Raw genomic sequence first — 18,848 nt, 5'->3', positions numbered from 1 at the left:
CGGAAAACGGCAAATGCTTTTGGACTGGCAAAGCAGACTGCATCAGTTATTGTCCGCCATGTATGTCGCAGACTCAACGTCTAGGTCCAGAGTATATAAAGTCACCAAAAACGAATGGACAATGAAGGTGAAGGCAAAATATTGAGGAGTGTCCTGACCAGATATCTAGATCCATAGTTTGATTGATGTAAAATTTTCTTTATCACATTGTTTAAGTGTCTAATAAAGATTTGATTAATTTATGATGGCTCAGGTGTGATTCACTACAATAGGGCCCCACAGCACACTGGATTCCAGTTACCGTATTTTTCGGACTATAAGTCGCAGTTTTTTTCATACCGGTAGTTTGGCCGGGGGTGCGACTTATACTCAGGAGCGACTTATGTGTGAAATTATTAAAACATTGCCGTAAAATAACAAATAATATTATTTATCTCATTCACGTAAGAGACTAGACGTATAAGATTTCATGGGATTTAGCGATTAGGAGTGACAGATTGTTTGGTAAACGTATAGCATGTTCTATATGTTATAGTTATTTGAATGACTCTTACCATAATATGTTACGTTAACATACCAGTTGGTTATTTATGCCTCATATAACGTACACTTATTCAGCCTGTTGTTCACTATTCTTTATTTATTTTAAATTGCTTTTCAAATGTCTATTCTTGGTGTGGGGTTTTATCAAATACATTTCCCCCAAAAATGCGACTTATATGTTTTTTCCTTCTTTATTATGCATTTTCAGCCGGTGCGATTTATACTCCGGAGCGACTTATACTCCGAAAAATACGGTGATTGAAATACCACAACACTGGATATTGCTCAGATTAGGTCGTGTTGTGCCGGCAGACGGGAGGGGGTCTGAAACGGTGGCATTGTTGTGTATGGACACGGATAAGGTTAGGTGGGACAACCTTATCTTAGTGTAAACGTGGATTACACCTGGTTAGACAGGTTTGTGCAACTCCAGACTGTCCTGTAAGATTAACATAACAATGTAAAAGGGGACGAGGTCATCTGCTTTAAGTATCACCTGCATGTCACACTCTTGATGTACAAACCCCGTTTCCATATGAGTTGGGAAATTGTGTTAGATGTAAATATAAACGGAATGATTTGCAAATCCTTTTCAACCCATATTCAATTGAATGCACTACAAAAAAAAGATATTTGATGTTCAAACTCATAAACTTTATTTTTTTTTGCAAATAATAATTAACTTAGAATTTCATGGCTGCAACACGTGCCAAAATAGTTGGGAAAGGGCATGTTCACCACTGTGTTACATGGCCTTTCCTTTTAACAACACTCAGTAAACGTTTGGGAACTGAGGAGACACATTTTTTAAGCTTCTCAGGTGGAATTCTTTCCCATTCTTGCTTGATGTACAGCTTAAGTTGTTCAACAGTCCGGGGTCTTTAGGCTTCATAATGCGCCACACATTTTCAATGGGAGACAGGTCTGGACTACAGGCAGGCCAGTCTAGTACCCGCACTCTTTTACTATGAAGCCACGTTGATGTAACACGTGGCTTGGCATTGTCTTGCTGAAATAAGCAGGGGCGTCCATGGTAACGTTGCTTGGATGGCAACATATGTTGCTCCAAAACCTGTATGTACCTTTCAGCATTAATGGCGCCTTCACAGATGTGTAAGTTACCCCTGTCTTGGGCACTAATACACCCCCATACCATCACAGATGCTGGCTTTTCAACTTTGCGCCTATAACAATCCAAATGGCTATTTTCCTCTTTGGTCCGGAGGACACGACGTCCACAGTTTCCAAAAACAATTTGAAATGTGGACTCGTCAGACCACAGAACACTTTTCCACCTTGTATCAGTCCATGTTAGATGAGCTCAGGCCCAACAAAGTCGACGGCGTTTCTGGGTGTTGTTGATAAACGGTTTTCGCCTTGCATAGGAGAGTATCGGTTGGGAACATCTCTGCGCTGCTGACCCGTCTCCGCTCGGGATGGTTTCCTGCTGACCCCACTGTGGACTGGACTCTTACTGTTATGCTGGATCCACTATGGACTGTACTCTCACAATATTATGTTAGACCCACTCGACATCCATTGCATTCGGTCTCCCTAGAGGGGGGGGGGTGGGGGGGGGGTTACCCACATATGCGGTCCTCTCCAAGGTTTCTCATAGTCATTCACATCGACGTCCCACTGGGGTGAGTTTTTCCTTGCCCTTATGTGGGCTTTGTACCGAGGATGTCGTTGTGGCTTGTGCAGCCCTTTGAGACACTTGTGATTTAGGGCTATATAAATAAACATTGATTGATTGATTGATTAATTTTAACTTGCACTTACAGATGTAGCGACCAACTGTAGTTACCAACAGTGGGTTTCTGAAGTGTTCCTGAGCCCATGTGGTGATATCCTTTACACACTGATGTCGCTTGTTGATGCAGTACAGCCTGAGGGATCGAAGGTCACGGGCTTAGCTGCTTACGTGCAGTGATTTCTCCAGATTCTCTCAACCCTTTGATGATATTACGGACCGTAGATGGTAAAAATCCCTAAATTCCTTGCAATAGCTGGTTGAGAAAGGTTTTTCTTAAACTGTTCAACAATTTGCTCTCGCATTTGCTGACAAAGCGGTGACCCTCGCCCCATCCTTGTTTGTGAATGACTGAGCATTTCATGGAATCTACTTTTATACCCAATCATGGCACCCACCTGTTCCCACCTGTTTGATGAGCATTCCTCAACTTTATCAGTATTTATTGCCACCTTTCCCAACTTCTTTGTCACGTGTTGCTGGCATCAAATTCTAAAGTTAATGATTATTTGCAGCAAAAAAAAAAGTTTATCAGTTTGAACATCAAATATGTTGTCTTTGTAGCATATTCAACTGAATATGGGTTGAAAATGATTTGCAAATCATTGTATTACGTTTATATTTACATCTAACACAATTTCCCAACTCATATGGAAACGGGGTTTGTATTCAGATTTAGAAGAAGACAGGACAAACAAGCTAGGCCACTCCTGAATGCCCATTCAGGACCACATGCATAGGACAGGCGTCTTCCTGCAGCTGAATTCCGGAAAAAACAACAACATCGCCACTGCACTCTTCGTGGTTTATTACCTGTGTAAGTCCAGCTCCAGGTAGGGGAAGATGAGCTTTTCCTTAATAAGCTCCCAGATGACGCGGGTCATTTCGTCGCCCTTCATCTCCACCACTGACCCGGCCTTGATTTTGGCTGCCATTGTCAGGTCTGCACATGCACACGGGATACAAATTGGATAAAACATCCATTGTTAAAGTAATGGGGATAAAAGGCAAACATGGGATCAATGGGTTCCTTCACAGCAAGGGGGAGGAGACAATAGTGACTCAGTTTCAGATTATAACTTAGTAGACCTTGCAGATCAACCACTTAAACCTCCACCAATCTTGTAAAGTCTGTTGTTTTACTGGTTTTGACAACCTGGATGTTGAGGAGAGAACATCAATGATGACTTGCAGCTTCTAAACAGATGATTTATGAATCATTACATCAAAAGTTGTGCAAGTGTATGCAAATATGTTGTGGGGTAGAAACATGGAGAAAAGAAGACTAGTAACAGTGGACAGATAAGGTCAGAGAAACAGAACGGTCGAAACAGAACGTAGAATGTGCCTACATTTCTACAAAAATATCAAATTGCGTGTTTGTTTAGCGCTAAATGGTAGACATTAGTGCAGGATTAAAACAGCATTTAGCCTGCTTGCTGCTGTTTGCTAGTTTCGAACAATAAGAGAAACACAACATCGTACTTCCGGGTTCGGCGCACTAGTTCCCCGCCGAGGCAGCACCGCAAAAGCCCCCATTTTCTTACCTTATTTAGCGGGTTAAAAAAAAAAGGGATTCTGATAATTTCCGAGCAGGGAGGTGTGATGACAGCTTGGAGGAAGGAGCGTTTTAGGGCCAGGCAGGCGGGTCGGCGCTAGACTTCCTCCCCGGCCGAGCTCACTCGGCAAGGCGTCGGCCAATCAGAGAAAAGGAGGAAACGAAACAGCCAATCATCGGAGATCACGAGACGTAGTGGGCGTGGCGTTATATGGCGAGATGGTCTTCTCGTACTTATTTCACAATAAAAGTAACTCAAATCAGAAAAAAACTAACATTTTGCCTTGAACTCGTTTTTTTATACGAGTTGTAACATAAATGGCTGCAATTTTAACCGGTGTAATGATTCGCCATAACATTGCACGCTTACAATACAATACAGTGCAAAATAACTGTAATATTTAAATAATGCCAACAAATACATTATAACTTTATGGAGGTTAACACGTGTCTTCATTAGGACAAAAAGTTATGTAACTGAATTCTTTGAACAATTTTTTAAATTTTTTTTACAAACTTGTCAAATCACTGGCTGTTTATGAGACAGGATCGATTACTTCAGCCTTGACTCGCCGGAAGTGGGTCTTGCGTTTTGAAGCAGCGAATTTTTCAGCACTGAATTCTTTTTACACTGAATTTGAAAATACTGAAAAGGTATACTTTGCATTTTTTCGCGCTTATTTTTTTACACTGAATTTTTATACACTAAATTCTAAAACAATATTTTTTTTACACTGAATTTGAAAATACTGAAATGGTTTACTTTGCAATTTTTGACCCTTATTTTTTTTACACAAAATTTTTATACACTAAATTTTAAAACACTCTTTTTTACACTGAATTTGAAAATACTGAAAAGGTATACTTTGCATTTTTTCACGCTTATTTTTTTACACTGAATTTTTATACACTAAATTCTAAAACACTATTTTTTTACACTGAATTTGAAAATACTGAAATGGTTTACTTTGCAATTTTTGACCCTTATTTCTTTTACACAAAATTTTTATACACTAAATTTTAAAACACTTTTTTTTACACTGAATTTGAAAATACTGAAATGGTATACTTTGGATTTTTTGACGCTTATTTTTTTACACTGAATTTTTATACACAAAATTTTAAAACACAATTTTTTTACACTGAATTTGAAAATACTGAAATGGTTTACTTTGCATTTTTTGACCCTTATTTTTTTTACACTAAATTTTTATACACTAAATTTTAAAACACTTTTTTTTACACTGAATTTGAAAATACTGAAATGGTATACTTTGCATTTTTTACACTGAATTTTTATACATTAAATTCTAAAACACAATTTTTTTACACTTAATTTGAAAATACTGAAATGGTTTAGTTTGCATTTTTTGACACTTATGTTTTTACACTGAATTTTTATACACTAAATTTTAAAACACTACTTTTTTTACACTGAATTTGAAAATACTGAAAGGGTTTACTTTGCATTTTTTGACGCAAATTTTTTTACACTGAATTTTTATACACTAAATTTCAAAACACAATTTTTTTACACTTAATTTGAAAATACTGAAATGGTTTAGTTTGCATTTTTTGACACTAATGTTTTTACACTGAATTTTTATACACTAAATTTTAAAACGCTACTTTTTTTACACTGAATTTGAAAATACTGAAATGGTTTACTTTGCATTTTTTGAAGCTTATTTTTTTACACTGAAATTTTATACACTAAATCTTTAAACATAATTATTTTACACTGAATTTGAAAACACTGAAATGGTATACTTAGCATTTTTTGACGCACATTTTTTTACACTGAATTTTTATACACTAAATTTCAAAACACAATTTTTTTACACTTAATTTGAAAATACTGAAATGGTTTAGTTTGCATTTTTTGACACTTATGTTTTTACACTGAATTTTTATACACAAAATTTTAAAACGCTACTTTTTTACACTGAATTTGAAAATACTGAAATGGTTTACTTTGCATTTTTGACGCTTATTTTTTTATACTGAATTTTTATACACTAAATCTTTAAACATTATTTTTTTACACTGAATTTGAAAACACTGAAATGGTATACTTAGCATTTTTTGACGCAAATTTTTTTACACTGAATTTTTTACACTAAATTTCAATACACAATTTTTTTACACTGAATTTGAAAACACTGAAATGGTATACTTAGCATTTTTTGACGCAAATTTTTTTACACTGAATTTTTATACACTAAATTTCAAAACACAATTTTTTTACACTGAATTTGAAAATACTGAAATGGTATACTTTGCATTTTTTGACGCTTATTTCTTTTTACACTGAATCTATATACACTAAATTTTAAAACACAATTGTTTTTGACACTGAATTTTGCTAACAATTTTTTTCAATGAAATTGTCAACACAATCCGATGTAAACAATGTGGTTTACAAAATTAAAACACAAAAAAATTCAGTGTTCAGTGTTAAAAAAAAAAAAAAAAGCTTTATAAATATAATATAAAATAATAATATAATTTATCAGTATATATTATATACTGTATATATAATATGTAAATATTACATATGTTATATTTTATATTGCTACTACAGTAAATTTTTTAGCCTACTTTATACCTGCATTTTCCTTTCAAACCTTACACTTTCCATCCATTGTAACTGAGCTACTGTGTGGAACAATTTCCCTTGTGGATCAATAAAGTTTGTCTAAGTCTATTCTCCATAGAATGTGTGCTAATTAAAAGAATATATACTTTTTATCCACTAGAGGGTGGAAAAGGACTGTGGATGGAGCCCGACTCTTGTTCTTTTCACTGCAGCCATGTGGTCCTGAGGAGAGACAAAAAAGAGGCAGGTGCAAATATTTTTTTGTGCAAATCAGCTCTTTCCCGGCAACTTTTACCACATTTTATTGGAGAAAAACTTGCATTAAAACATGACAGGCATTTTTTTTTGCGTTTCAAGTTGTGTGTTTTAGGAACGTGTGCTCTTTTCTTTCCTACACGCCTCACCACACATCCGTTTAAAAGGTGCTGAATGGTGACTTTGTCTGGTCCAAAAAGGCAATTCCAGCGCGCAATTACGCACCCACACACGTCTCTTTGTGCTCTTCTTGCGCTTCCACTTCGAAACAGGACCACATCAGGACCTTCGAGGCGTCATGTGACTCTGCATCTGCTCTCTGTTGATAACCAAGAGAGGGGGAGAAAGGAGAGAGAGAGAGCGAGAGAGAGAGAGAGAGAGAGAGGAGGAGCTTATCGCTATAAGATTCACTCACACACCATCAGCACCACACTCTCACACTCCATCCAGTCATCCTTTGCTGCCTCTTTTTTTGTGCGTAAAAAACAACAACCCCCCGCTTACCTTTACGCACCGCCCGGGAAGGTACAAGGTGCGCCGCGCCCTGACGCTTACCCGCCTGCTCGCTCTCTGCTTTGGGCACGATTATGGTCACAACCCCAACGGTGCCAAGGTGGAGCCGCCGCGCGTTTCTCGGATCGGTGCGCTCCTCCAGGGGCTGGGATGCGCACCGGGCACCTCCCGCTTCCTGCCGAGCTTCGGGTCTCAGCCACGCGGGGAGGAGTCCAGCGCGGCCCCCGGGCGGCGAGCCAGGAGGACCCAGTCGACCCGGAGCAGGATGCCGGTGATGCGAGGGCTGCTGGCCCCGCAGAACACCTTCCTGGACACCATCGCCACACGCTTCGATGGCACCCGTGAGTACCAGCAAGTTAGTTTGACACACTTGTTACAAAATACCAGTGCGGTTGGACACTTTAATCAGCTGATTTCTGCATTTGCATTCCAAGTTCGCTCCCTGAAAGATAGAGTGATGTGAATGCAAGCCTTGTTGTTGCCTTTTGACCGTGCAGCAGGCAGCAGGCAGCAGGCAGCAGGCAGCAGGCAGCAGGGGGGTGGGCATGTCATGTGCTCATGCTCAGGCTGCTGAGGTGACCACACTCCTTGGAGAGGTTGCAGTTCACTTCACTTCTGCGGCATGCATGTTCAGAAGCCCTTTTTGCTTCATTTTCCTTTTTAGTGAGGGGTGTTTTTGTTTCAAAAAGGAACAGACGCGATGAGCAGTCCCCGTGTGTTTGGGCCCATGCTGGCCAGGTGGGCGGGTGTGACATGCTTATGTTGCATTCGGGCTCTTCTTCTTATCCCTCCACGATGAGCGTTCTTCGTATTTAGCAAGACATTTTTGGACGATTGTCGGCTTCCCAACTTTTCCCAACAACAGTTCGGGTCCAGAAAAAGCAAGTTCTGAGGGGTTTGGAGCGCAAGATACAGGCCATCAAATACAAACCCCGTTTCCATATGAGTTGGGAAATTGTGTTAGATGTAAATATAGACGGAATACAATGATTTGCAAATCCTTTTCAACCCATATTCAATTGAATGCACTACAAAGACAACATATTTGATGTTCAAACTCATAAACTTTTTTTTTTTTTTTGCAAATAATAATTAACTTAGAATTTCATGGCTGCAACACGTGCCAAATTAGTTGGGAAAGGGCATGTTCACCACTGTGTTACATGGCCTTTCCTTTTAACAACACTCAGTAAATGTTTGGGAACTGAGGAGACACATTTTTGAAGCTTCTCAGGTGGAATTCTTTCCCATTCTTGCTTGATGTACAGCTTAAGTTGTTCAACAGTCCGGGGGTCTCCGTTGTGCTATTTTAGGCTTCATAATGCACCACACATTTTCAATGGGAGACAGGTCTGGACTACAGGCAGGCCAGTCTAGTACCCGCACTCTTTTACTATGAAGCCACGTTGATGTAACACGCTACTTGCTGAAATAAGCAGGGGCGTCCATGGTAACGTTGCTTGGATGGCAACATATGTTGCTCCAAAACCTGTATGTACCTTTCAGCATTAATGGTGCCTTCACAGATGTGTAAGTTACCCATGTCTTGGGCACTAATACACCCCCATACCATCACAGATGCTGGCTTTTCAACTTTGCGCCTATAACAATCCGGATGGTTCTTTTCCACACGACGTCCACAGTTTCCAAAAACAATTTGAAATGTGGACTCGTCAGACCACAGAACACTTTTCCACTTTGCATCAGTCCATCTTAGATGAGCTCAGGCCCAGCGAAGCCGACGGCGTTTCTGGGTGTTGTTGATAAACGGTTTTCGTCTTGCATAGGAGAGTTTTAACTTGCACTTACAGATGTAGCGACCAGCTGTAGTTACTGACAGTGGGTTTCTGAAGTGTTCCTGAGCCCATGTGGTGATATCCTTTACACACTGATGTCGCTTGTTGATGCAGTACAGCCTGCATCAACAGTCATTTATATTTACATCTAACACAATTTTCCAACTCATATGGAAACGGGGTTTGTACATTTGGTGGGTTAGTGCAGTGTTTTTCAACCTTTTTTGAGCCAAGGCACATTTTTTGCGTTGAAAAAATGCGGAGTCACACCACCAGCAGAAAACATTAAAAAACGAAACTCAGTTGACAGTAAAAAGTCGTTGTCGCTATTGTTGGATATGACTTTAAAGCATAACCAAGCATGCATCAATATAGCTCTTGTCTCAAAGTAGATGTACTGTCACCACCTGTCACATCACACCGTGACTTATTTGGACTTTTTTTTTCTGTTTTCCTGTGTGTAGTGTTTTAGTTCTTGTCTTGCGCTCCTATTTTGGTGGCTTTTTCTCTTGTTTTGGTATTTTCCTGTAGCGGTTGCATGTCTTCCTTTGAGCGATATTTCCCGCATCTACTTTGTTTTAGCAATCAAGAATATTTCAGTTGTTTTTATCCTTCTTTGGGGGGACATTGCTGATTGTCATGTCATGTTCGGATGTACATTGTCTTTGCTCCTCAGTAAGTCTTTACTGTCGTCCAGCATTCTGTTTTTACTTTGTAGCCAATTCAGTTTTAGTTTTGTTCTGCATAGCCTTCTCTAAGCTTCAATGCCATAGGGGCACTCACCTTTTGTTTATTTTTGGTTTAAGCATTAGACACCTTTTTTACCTGCACACTGCCTCCCGCTGTTTCCAACATCTACAAAGCAATTAGCCACCGGCTGCCACCTACTGATATGGAAGAGTATTACATGGTTACTCTGCCGAGTTCTTGACAGCACCGACACTCAACAACAACACATCATTTGCAGACTATAATTACTGGTTTGCAAAACATATTTTTAACCCAAATAGGTGAAATTAGATAATCTCCCACGGCACACCAGACTGTATCTCACGGCACACTAGTGTGCCGTGGCACACTGGTTAAAAAACACTGAGTTAGTGTGTCTGCGTCACGATACGAAGGTCCTGGGTTCGATCCTGCGCTCGGGATCTTTCTATGTGGTGTTTGCATGTTCTCCCCGTGACTGCGTGGGTTCCCTCCGGGTACTCCGGCTTCCTCCCACCTCCAAAGACATGCACCTGGGGATAGGTTGATTGGCAACACTAAATTGGCCCTAGTGTGTGAATGTGAGTGTGAATGTTGTCTGTCTATCTGTGTTGGCCCTGCGGTGAGGGGGCGACTTGTCCAGGGTGTACCCCGCCTTCCGCCCGAATGCAGCTGAGATAGGCTCCAGCACCCCCCGCGATCCCCGAAAGGGACAAGCGGCAGAAAATAGAAGGGCTTCTGACCTCATGAATGAACCAAAACATCAGACATCTACTGCTCACTAGTGTTACCATATCTGAGTTATTGTGTAGAAATATGGGGAAACGACTACAAATGTGCGCTTCATTCACTAACTGTGTTACAAAAAAGATCAATTAGAATAATACATAATGAGACCGGGTTTTCTGCTCCGCCGCTCTCAGTCTGTGGAACGCTCTCCCTGACCACCTGAAGGCACCACAGACTGTGGATGCTTTTAAAAAAGGCTTAAAAACCCTTCTTTAAAAAAAAAAATAAAAAAATAAAAAAAAAGCTTATATATATATATATATATATATATATATATATATATATATATATATATATATATATATATATATATATATATATATATATATATATATATATATATATATATATATATATATGCATACTAGTTTTAGCTATTTGGCTGTTCTAGTTTTAATTTTTTATTATCTTTTTATTTTAATTTTTTTAATACACTAGCACTTTGAGGTTGTTTACTCAATGAAAAGTGTTTTTTACAAATAAAATCTATTATTATTATTATTATTATTATTAATGTTGAATATAGAGAACCTACAAACCCTTTATTTATTAAATCACAATTATTGAAATTCAATGATTTGGTGCATTTGCAAAGAGCTAAAATGATGCACAAAGCAAACTGTAACCTGCTACCCAATAATGTACAACAATTCTTCTCAACTAAAGAGGAGAAGTATAACCTTGGAGGAAAATCTAATTTAAAACATTTGTATGCTCGTACAACACTTAAAACTTTTAGCATATCAGTATGTGGAATTCAATGATGGAATGGATTAAGTAAGGAAATCAAACAAAGCACCAATATGACTCAGTTTAAGAGACTGTTCAAACTACAAGTGTTCACAAAGTACACAGAACAAGAATTATGATGAACTTCTTGAACCTTTTTTTATATTGAGACAAATATTATTTATGTATTTAATATTTGTATGCTTACTATGGTATATTATTTATTTATCATTTATTTGTTCACTGTTCTGTTACAGAGAACAAGGAAATAGGATAAAATTGCTATGGTATGAAAAGGGGTAGGGTTAAATAAGCTCTGCTTCTTCCTACTCCTTTTCGGACATGCTGTAATGAAACAACTGGAAATATGTGATGCATTACATTGTATCGTATGCATGTTCCAAATAAACTGAAACTGAACTAAACTGAACTGAAGTGACACTTTCCACCTATACTTTTGTTCATTTATCGAACGACATACGCTATTTTGAGTGGGGTTCCTCAAGGGAATGTTCGAGGTCCACTTATTTTTATTTTTTTAAAGATTAAACCCTCAAACCATATCTCACTTTATTTGGGGATGGACTAAAAGATACAGCATTCTAGTAACCTATAGTATCGATTAAGGAGTTCAAGTCAAACCAGTGCTTCTCAAATAGTGGGAGGAGCCCGCCAGGGGGGTCCTGAGAGTCAAGGGACTTCCAGTATTAACGTCTTTTTTCGTTCTTGAACGATACTTAACCCAGCAGGCACAAGACATGAAAACAACATTGAGAACTTGTTGAATTGGGTCCTGACGTTGAGCAACTCAAACACAACGTTGAAACAACATGCTTTTTGACGACGTTTATTCAATGTTGGGTTGTGACGTTGATTTGACCATTGAATTTTGGTCATTTCCCAACCAATTTTCCACAACACAAATACAACGTTGGAACTACATTCCTTTTGACGACGTTTAATCAATGTCAGGTTCTGACTTTGATTTGACCAAACCATAATTGAGAAACACTAAGTAAAACTACGAGACCTATTTTTTGCAGGTTGACTGCTGGTTGGAGCACAAACCAGAATAGGTCAATTTGGGAAAAAAAACATATTTTAAAATTTCATGAGAACGACATCAATGAAAAAAAATTCTAAAAATGTTCACTTTTTGAATTGAATAATTGAAATAGGTTTTTCAATGATATTAACAGTTTTTGAGAGGCACCTGTGTAAGGAAAGCAATACAACTCTGCACTGACTTTTGGTTTCTAGATTTAACTTACAGTATTTGTTAGAGGGACCATGCCTATTAATAAACATTTATGTAAATTTTCCAGAGTTAGTCAAAAGGCTATTTTTCAACCATGTTGTGGTTCTCAAACTTTTTTTTCACCTCAGAAAAAACTTGGCTCTCCAAGTACCACCATAATGACTGACATAAAATACAATAGCGTACTAGGCCTAAGTATTCATTAAAAACAAGGCAGCGGTTTTATTTAATATTTTTCCACTGTAACATTGCACACAGTTTGAACAGTAACAATGTGTTTGAATATAGGAAAATAAAATACTGTACTTTAATTAAGAGATTATTTAACATACCACTTCAACCTTTACTGTCAAAAGAGACATTTGGCCACCTGTTCTATCAAAGAAACATAGTATAGAGCCGCAAAACGTAACACAGCTTATAACATACTTGCCAACCCTCCCGAACTTTCCGGGAGACTCCCGAAATTCAGCGCCTCTCCCGAAAACCTCCCGGGACAAATATTCTCCCGAAAATCTCCCGATTTTCAGCCGGAGCTGGAGGCCACGCCCCCTCCAGCTCCATGCGGACCTGAGTGAGGACAGACTTTTTTTTATGACGGGAGGACAACAGGGTAACAAGAACTAAATCATCCAGACTAGAGATAAATTGTATTATTATGTTTATCTTACCTAAAAATAAATATATTTATTAATTTAAAAAAAAAAAAAACGAAATACATTTTTACTATATTTTGCTAAAAACATCAAAATTAATTGTATTTTTATTTGTATTTTTTCTGACTCCTTATTACATCCAGCCATAGAATTATACATTAAAATAAACATATTAGAAATAATAATTTTTAAATGATCATAATAATTCATTTAAAATGACCATATTTAATTATTAAAATAATTGCTTGTTTATCAACAACTTTAGCATTTTATTCATTACATTTTGAAGCTCTCAGAAGCCAAGTTATGTTATATTCCTTAAGATTTATTTATGCAAGTTTGAAGTATCAATTATCCAAACACAGTTTTGTTTGCATATTTTCAGGATGTATATATATATATATATATATATATATATATATATATATATAATTTCGTAGAAGTTGGGGATCGAACCAGGAACCCTCAGGTTGCTGGCATGATATATATATATATATATATATATATATATATATATATATATATATATATATATATATATATATGTGTATATTAGAGATGCGCGGTTTGCGGACACAACCGCGGAGTCTGCGGATTATCCGCGGGTCGGGCGGTTGAAATAAAAAAAAAAATTAGATTTTATCCGCGGGTCGGGTCGGGTGGTTGAAATAAAAAAAAATTCGATTTTAAATAGATTCAGGCGGGTGGCAGTTAAACCAATTTGGAAATATATATACATACCGTAGTTAAATGTTGTTACCCACATACGAAAAACGAGCAGGCACCTGCAGCATATGCCACAACAGAAGAAGAAAAAAAAAGGAGATGGCAACGCCGGCAGCAAACGTGGTACGCGACAAACTAAAAAAGGGAATACTAAAGACCAGGGGAAAAAAAGGCCAGAAAAGTTCAGCGTGGACTCGTTTTTATGAGGTTGTAAATCAGGATGATAGTAATGCTGGCTACGTGATTTGCAAGAGCTGCGACGCTGTTTATGTCTACGACAGTCACAAAACCGGGACATCTAACATGGTGCATCACATTTGTGCAAAACCCCGAACCTCCACAAACACCCTGAGCATGAGCAGTTTCGTCCGCCGTGATCCCAGAAGAGTGCCACAGGATGTTAAAACAAGATAGAACGCAGCTGCCTGCAGCAGTTTGAGTGGCGCGAGCGCGCTTGGAGGTGCGCTCAGCGCGGCTCCCAGATGATTGCGCACTGGTGTGCGTCTGGGCCGTGACAGCGTGGCACGCATTGAATGTCTCTGCTTGATTGGATCAGTCTCATTTCTTTAACAGGCAAAAGCTTTATAACCTCACTAATGCCTTGCATCGTCTATATTAGATATATAACAACGGGCGGGTGCGGGCGGGTGCGGTTTTGATTAAATGTTAGTTCGGGTGGATGCGGATGGTTGACGACTTTTGTGATGCGGTTGCGGATTAAATAATTGCCTATCCGCGCATCTCTAATGTATATGTATGTATATGTATGAAATACTTGACTTGGTGAATTCTAGCTGTCAATATACTCCTCTCCTCTTAACCACGCCCCCGCCCGCAACCACGCCCCTGTCCCACACCCGACCCCCCCCCCCCCCACACCTCCCGAAATCGGATGTCTCAAGGTTGGCAAGTATGCCCCTGCGGCCCCTCGGACCACCATCCAAACGTACACGAGCACAGCTGTGCTTTGATATCCTTCCGAGGTTACGATAAGCGAGGCGCACTCACGAATGGGGTCCTTCAGGGAAACGGTTTAAGTCTGTTCATTTCGACACTGGAGCCTACCAAACAAACACAGTGTACACGCATTTAAGTAACACACCGTTTTGAGTGGAGTTCCATGAAAGGTTGAGCTGTCATTGTCAATTTGGAGCAGTTTTAGTGACCTCGGACCTCTGCAAAGGCTATGCAGAAGAGTGGCAGCTACACCACGGGGGGACTAAATTCACCTCCTGTGGGTGGGAATGGTCCCGCGTCCCAATACTTTTGGTGCGCTCATGTCTAATGACCACGATTTGCATCTCCAGTATAATGGTGTCGTCTGCATGAGAGTGGAGGGAGAAGAAGGCGACGGTGCACACACATGCATCCACCCACTCCTTGCACACACACACACACACATAGACAAGACAAACCAAACAGAAGGGATGGGGGGTGGGCAAAAACCATGCCTTTGTGTCTCAAGCCCCCGTCACGTCAAGACGAGGCTCAGCTCGCCGCTTGTCCCTCCCACCGGCCCATGTGCTAATAATTACACATCTCCAGCAGCGCAGTACAGTCATTGTAATTAACTGCACCGATGTCAAGGATCCATTGTGGACCCCTTTTCGCGGCTGTCAGGCGGAGTGGGGGCTGGGGTTGAAGTGGAGTGGGGGCTGGGGGGGGCTGGGGGGGCCTGCTGGATGCTGGCAACGGGAGGAGGAGCCTTTTCATGACGCCGCCGTGTGGGCCTGACAGACGGGGCCTTTCTTCCTGCACGAGACGCTTGGTGGATAGGTGAAGGCCGCACGTGTGTGCTTGATTGACGCCATTGTGTACGTCCACTTTAACTCTAATAATAATGTGGGGTGCATGAGACATTGGGAAGGCTTTTTTGATTGATTGATTGAAACTTTTATTAGTAGATTGCACCGTACAGTACATATTCTGTACAATTGACCACTAAATGGTAACACCTGAATACGTTTTTCACCTTGTTTAACGTAAATCAATTCATGGTACAAATATATACTATCAGCATAATACAAGTTGAAAAACTTATTAGGGTGTTACCATTTAGTGGTCAATTGTTCGGAATATGTACTGTACTGTGCAATCTACTAATAAAAGTTTCAATCAATCAATCAATCAATCAATCAATCAATCCAATTGGAAACTGATCTTACTGAATGTGACTTCAGTCTAAACCAGGGGTGTCAAACTTGTTTTCATCAAGGGCCACATCGGAGACATGGCGGCCCTCAGAGGGTCGCTTGTAACAGTGAATGTAAGAATATCAGTGACGTGCAGTCACTAGAGGCAGGTGAGGCCCCGCCTCACCTGCCATCATGGAAATAAAAAAAAAGTAAAAAAAAATAAAAAAATAAATTGTTGTATGTATCCAGTGATTATACTATAACGTTCTTTTCCATTTAACTTCACCAGTTTTAGATTATTTTTATTCAAAATCGCTGAATTTTCACATTTGCCGTTCAAATACTGAGAAGAGACGGTGCGGTGAACAGCAGCCAGTTGAGGCACGTCACTCAGTGCCTCAACATGGATTGCGCAATGACTCGGCTAACTGCTGGCCTGCTGTGCAGTGAGACTGTATTGCTATATGAACTATATTATACATTTCCATAGTTTAGTTAGCTGAGGTATATAATGTACAGTGTATTTTCTTAACAACTGTATGTGTGTAACGTATTTCTTGTGCTGAGCGATCATAAAACGGCTGCAAAAGAGGCACTGGCTGAGGCTCGCCTCCTGCACCCCCGCCGTAGAATGGTTATATCAACTAAAGCCCACACTTAAACTTTCCACGTGCAAGATTGAATCTATTTAAAAAAATTATTTCATAAGAAGCCAAAAAGTGCAAAAACAATAATGTTGGTGTTGGAGGAGTTGTGAATGACTGCAGGGACACAACATTAGATACACCTGCAGACTGCAGGTGTACCTAATTCACAACTCCTCCAACATGAACATTATTGTTTTTGCACTTTTTGGCTTCTTATTAAATAACTTTTGTAACCTATTTTCATGGGCTTTCCTCTTTGTGATGTTAAGTTCCTGTTATGCGCTGTTATACAGTATATGCCTTGAGCTCTTATTTTGAAGGCGCTAAGAGCGGAAGTGATGTCACGTTGCGGAGGTTTTTGAAAGAAAATAAATAAAGTGGTCCTCATGTAAACTGGAGCCTCCGTGTTTGTTATTTTGTAGTTTCATACAGTATAGGCGACATTTATAAACCCTCGGTTACACTTTTTTAAAATAGATTCAATCTTGCACGTGGAAAGTTTAAGTGAGGGCTTTAGTTGCGGCGCATGGACTTAATTTCTAAGTAAAGGTAAGACCATAATAACGTTTTTTTTTATTAAATGTGCTTTTTTGTGTGCTACAGTTTGTATGTGTAAAGTTAAAGTTAAGTTAAAGTACCAATGATTGTCACACACACACTAGGTGTGGTGAAATTTGTCCTCTGCATTTGACCCATCCCCTTGATCACCTCCTGGGAGGTGAGGGGAGCAGTGGGCAGCAGCGGCGCCGCGCCTGGGAATAATTTTTGGTGATTTAACCCCCAATTCCAAGCCTTGATGCTGAGTGCCAAGCAGGGAAGAATGCTGGTATGAGCTTTTAAACATAACCCGTTAACTGCTGCCAATCAAATGGTGAATAAGATACTCTTTAGGGTTCATATATTTGTAAATCTGACTGTGATGAAGTCAGTGCCTCACCAGCCATCAACCTCACCGCATGTCACTGAAGAATGTATAAGTATACCGTATTTTTCGGACTATAAGTCGCAGTTTTTTTCATAGTTTGGCCGGACTCCAGTGCGACTTATATATGTTTTTTTCCTTTTTTATTATGCATTTTCGGCAGGTGCGACTTATACTCCGAAAAATACGGTAATCGCCTCATTATATTACCGTACTGTCCATGCATTTGGTATTTTGATTTTGTACTTACAAATTGATGGATAACTTGCTTTGAAATGATAAGTCAAGGTGACAAGCAGATATTTACCGTATTTTTCGGACTATAAGTCGCAGTTTTTTTTTTCATAGTTTGGCCGGGGGTGCGACTTATACTCAGGAGCGACTTATGTGTGAAATTATTAACACATTACCGTAAAATATCAGATAATATTGTTTATCTCATTCACGTAAGGAACTATGAAAAAAACTGCGACTTATAGTCCGAAAAATACGGTACCCATTTTCGTCCCAGTTGTTATTCACATTTGTAGATCGCACACCTGGCAACTACAGGAGCATCGACTTGAATAGATTCATTAACTGAACCCTATATGGCAGGCCAGGGCAATTATTTGGACGTGGGGGCCAAATTTAGAGAAAAAAATTTGTCTGGGGGCCGGTATATCTATTTTTAGGAACACTAACACAAAACCTCACAATAACGTCTGATTGAATGCTAAAAACGTCATGACAGACCGCCTTAAAAAATGTAATGGAATTTACATTTTTTCTATGAACGATAAAACACTGAATATTGACAAGATATGAACGTCACACCCCCTTTCGATCGACATATTTTACAATCAAGTGAGACACAACAAAAATGCAACAAACAGTGAAATATGAACGCGAAGGGTACAAAATAAACCCACCTACAATCTGATACATCTGATATATCACTAAGCTTTAGAACTTTGTTGTGAAAATCTCCGTCCGCGTCTGTGGAAACGCTTCCCACCCACACTGCTCGTCTGAGCTGCTGTGACGTAGATTACCATAGTAACTATATAGATGAACATAGTAACTAATTAGATTACCATAGTAACTAATTAGATGACCATAGTAACTAGTATATCATCCAAAAGCGCAGATTCCAACCATTGGAATACTTAGTATAGTTGAAGACTTACGGTGGTTAGAAAACATCACTGCACATCATAATGGCAGTTACACTTTCCATCTTAAAGATCTAAAAAAATAATTTGGGAATGTCCGGCGGGTC

General features: G+C 39.3%; 1 protein-coding gene across 1 annotated transcript in view; it reads right to left on the bottom strand.

Moving 5' to 3' along the window:
• idh1 (isocitrate dehydrogenase (NADP(+)) 1) overlaps nucleotides 1-3,980 on the bottom strand; it is a 29,936-nt gene extending 25,956 nt beyond the window's left edge. Inside the window, exons 1-2 of the mRNA XM_061970815.2 lie at nucleotides 3,844-3,980; nucleotides 3,110-3,239 (exon numbers count right to left, since the gene is read on the bottom strand). Coding sequence (XP_061826799.2) covers nucleotides 3,110-3,231 — 122 coding nt within the window. The 5' untranslated portion in view covers nucleotides 3,232-3,239; nucleotides 3,844-3,980. The remainder of the gene's footprint in view (nucleotides 1-3,109; nucleotides 3,240-3,843) is intronic.
• Between the last annotated feature and the right edge of the window lie 14,868 nt (nucleotides 3,981-18,848).

This window comes from Nerophis lumbriciformis, linkage group LG13 (assembly GCF_033978685.3).
Source record: "Nerophis lumbriciformis linkage group LG13, RoL_Nlum_v2.1, whole genome shotgun sequence".
Lineage (NCBI taxonomy): Eukaryota > Metazoa > Chordata > Actinopteri > Syngnathiformes > Syngnathidae > Nerophis > Nerophis lumbriciformis.
Note: the sequence above shows the minus strand (reverse complement) of the source record. Positions and strands in the feature narration are given on the sequence as shown.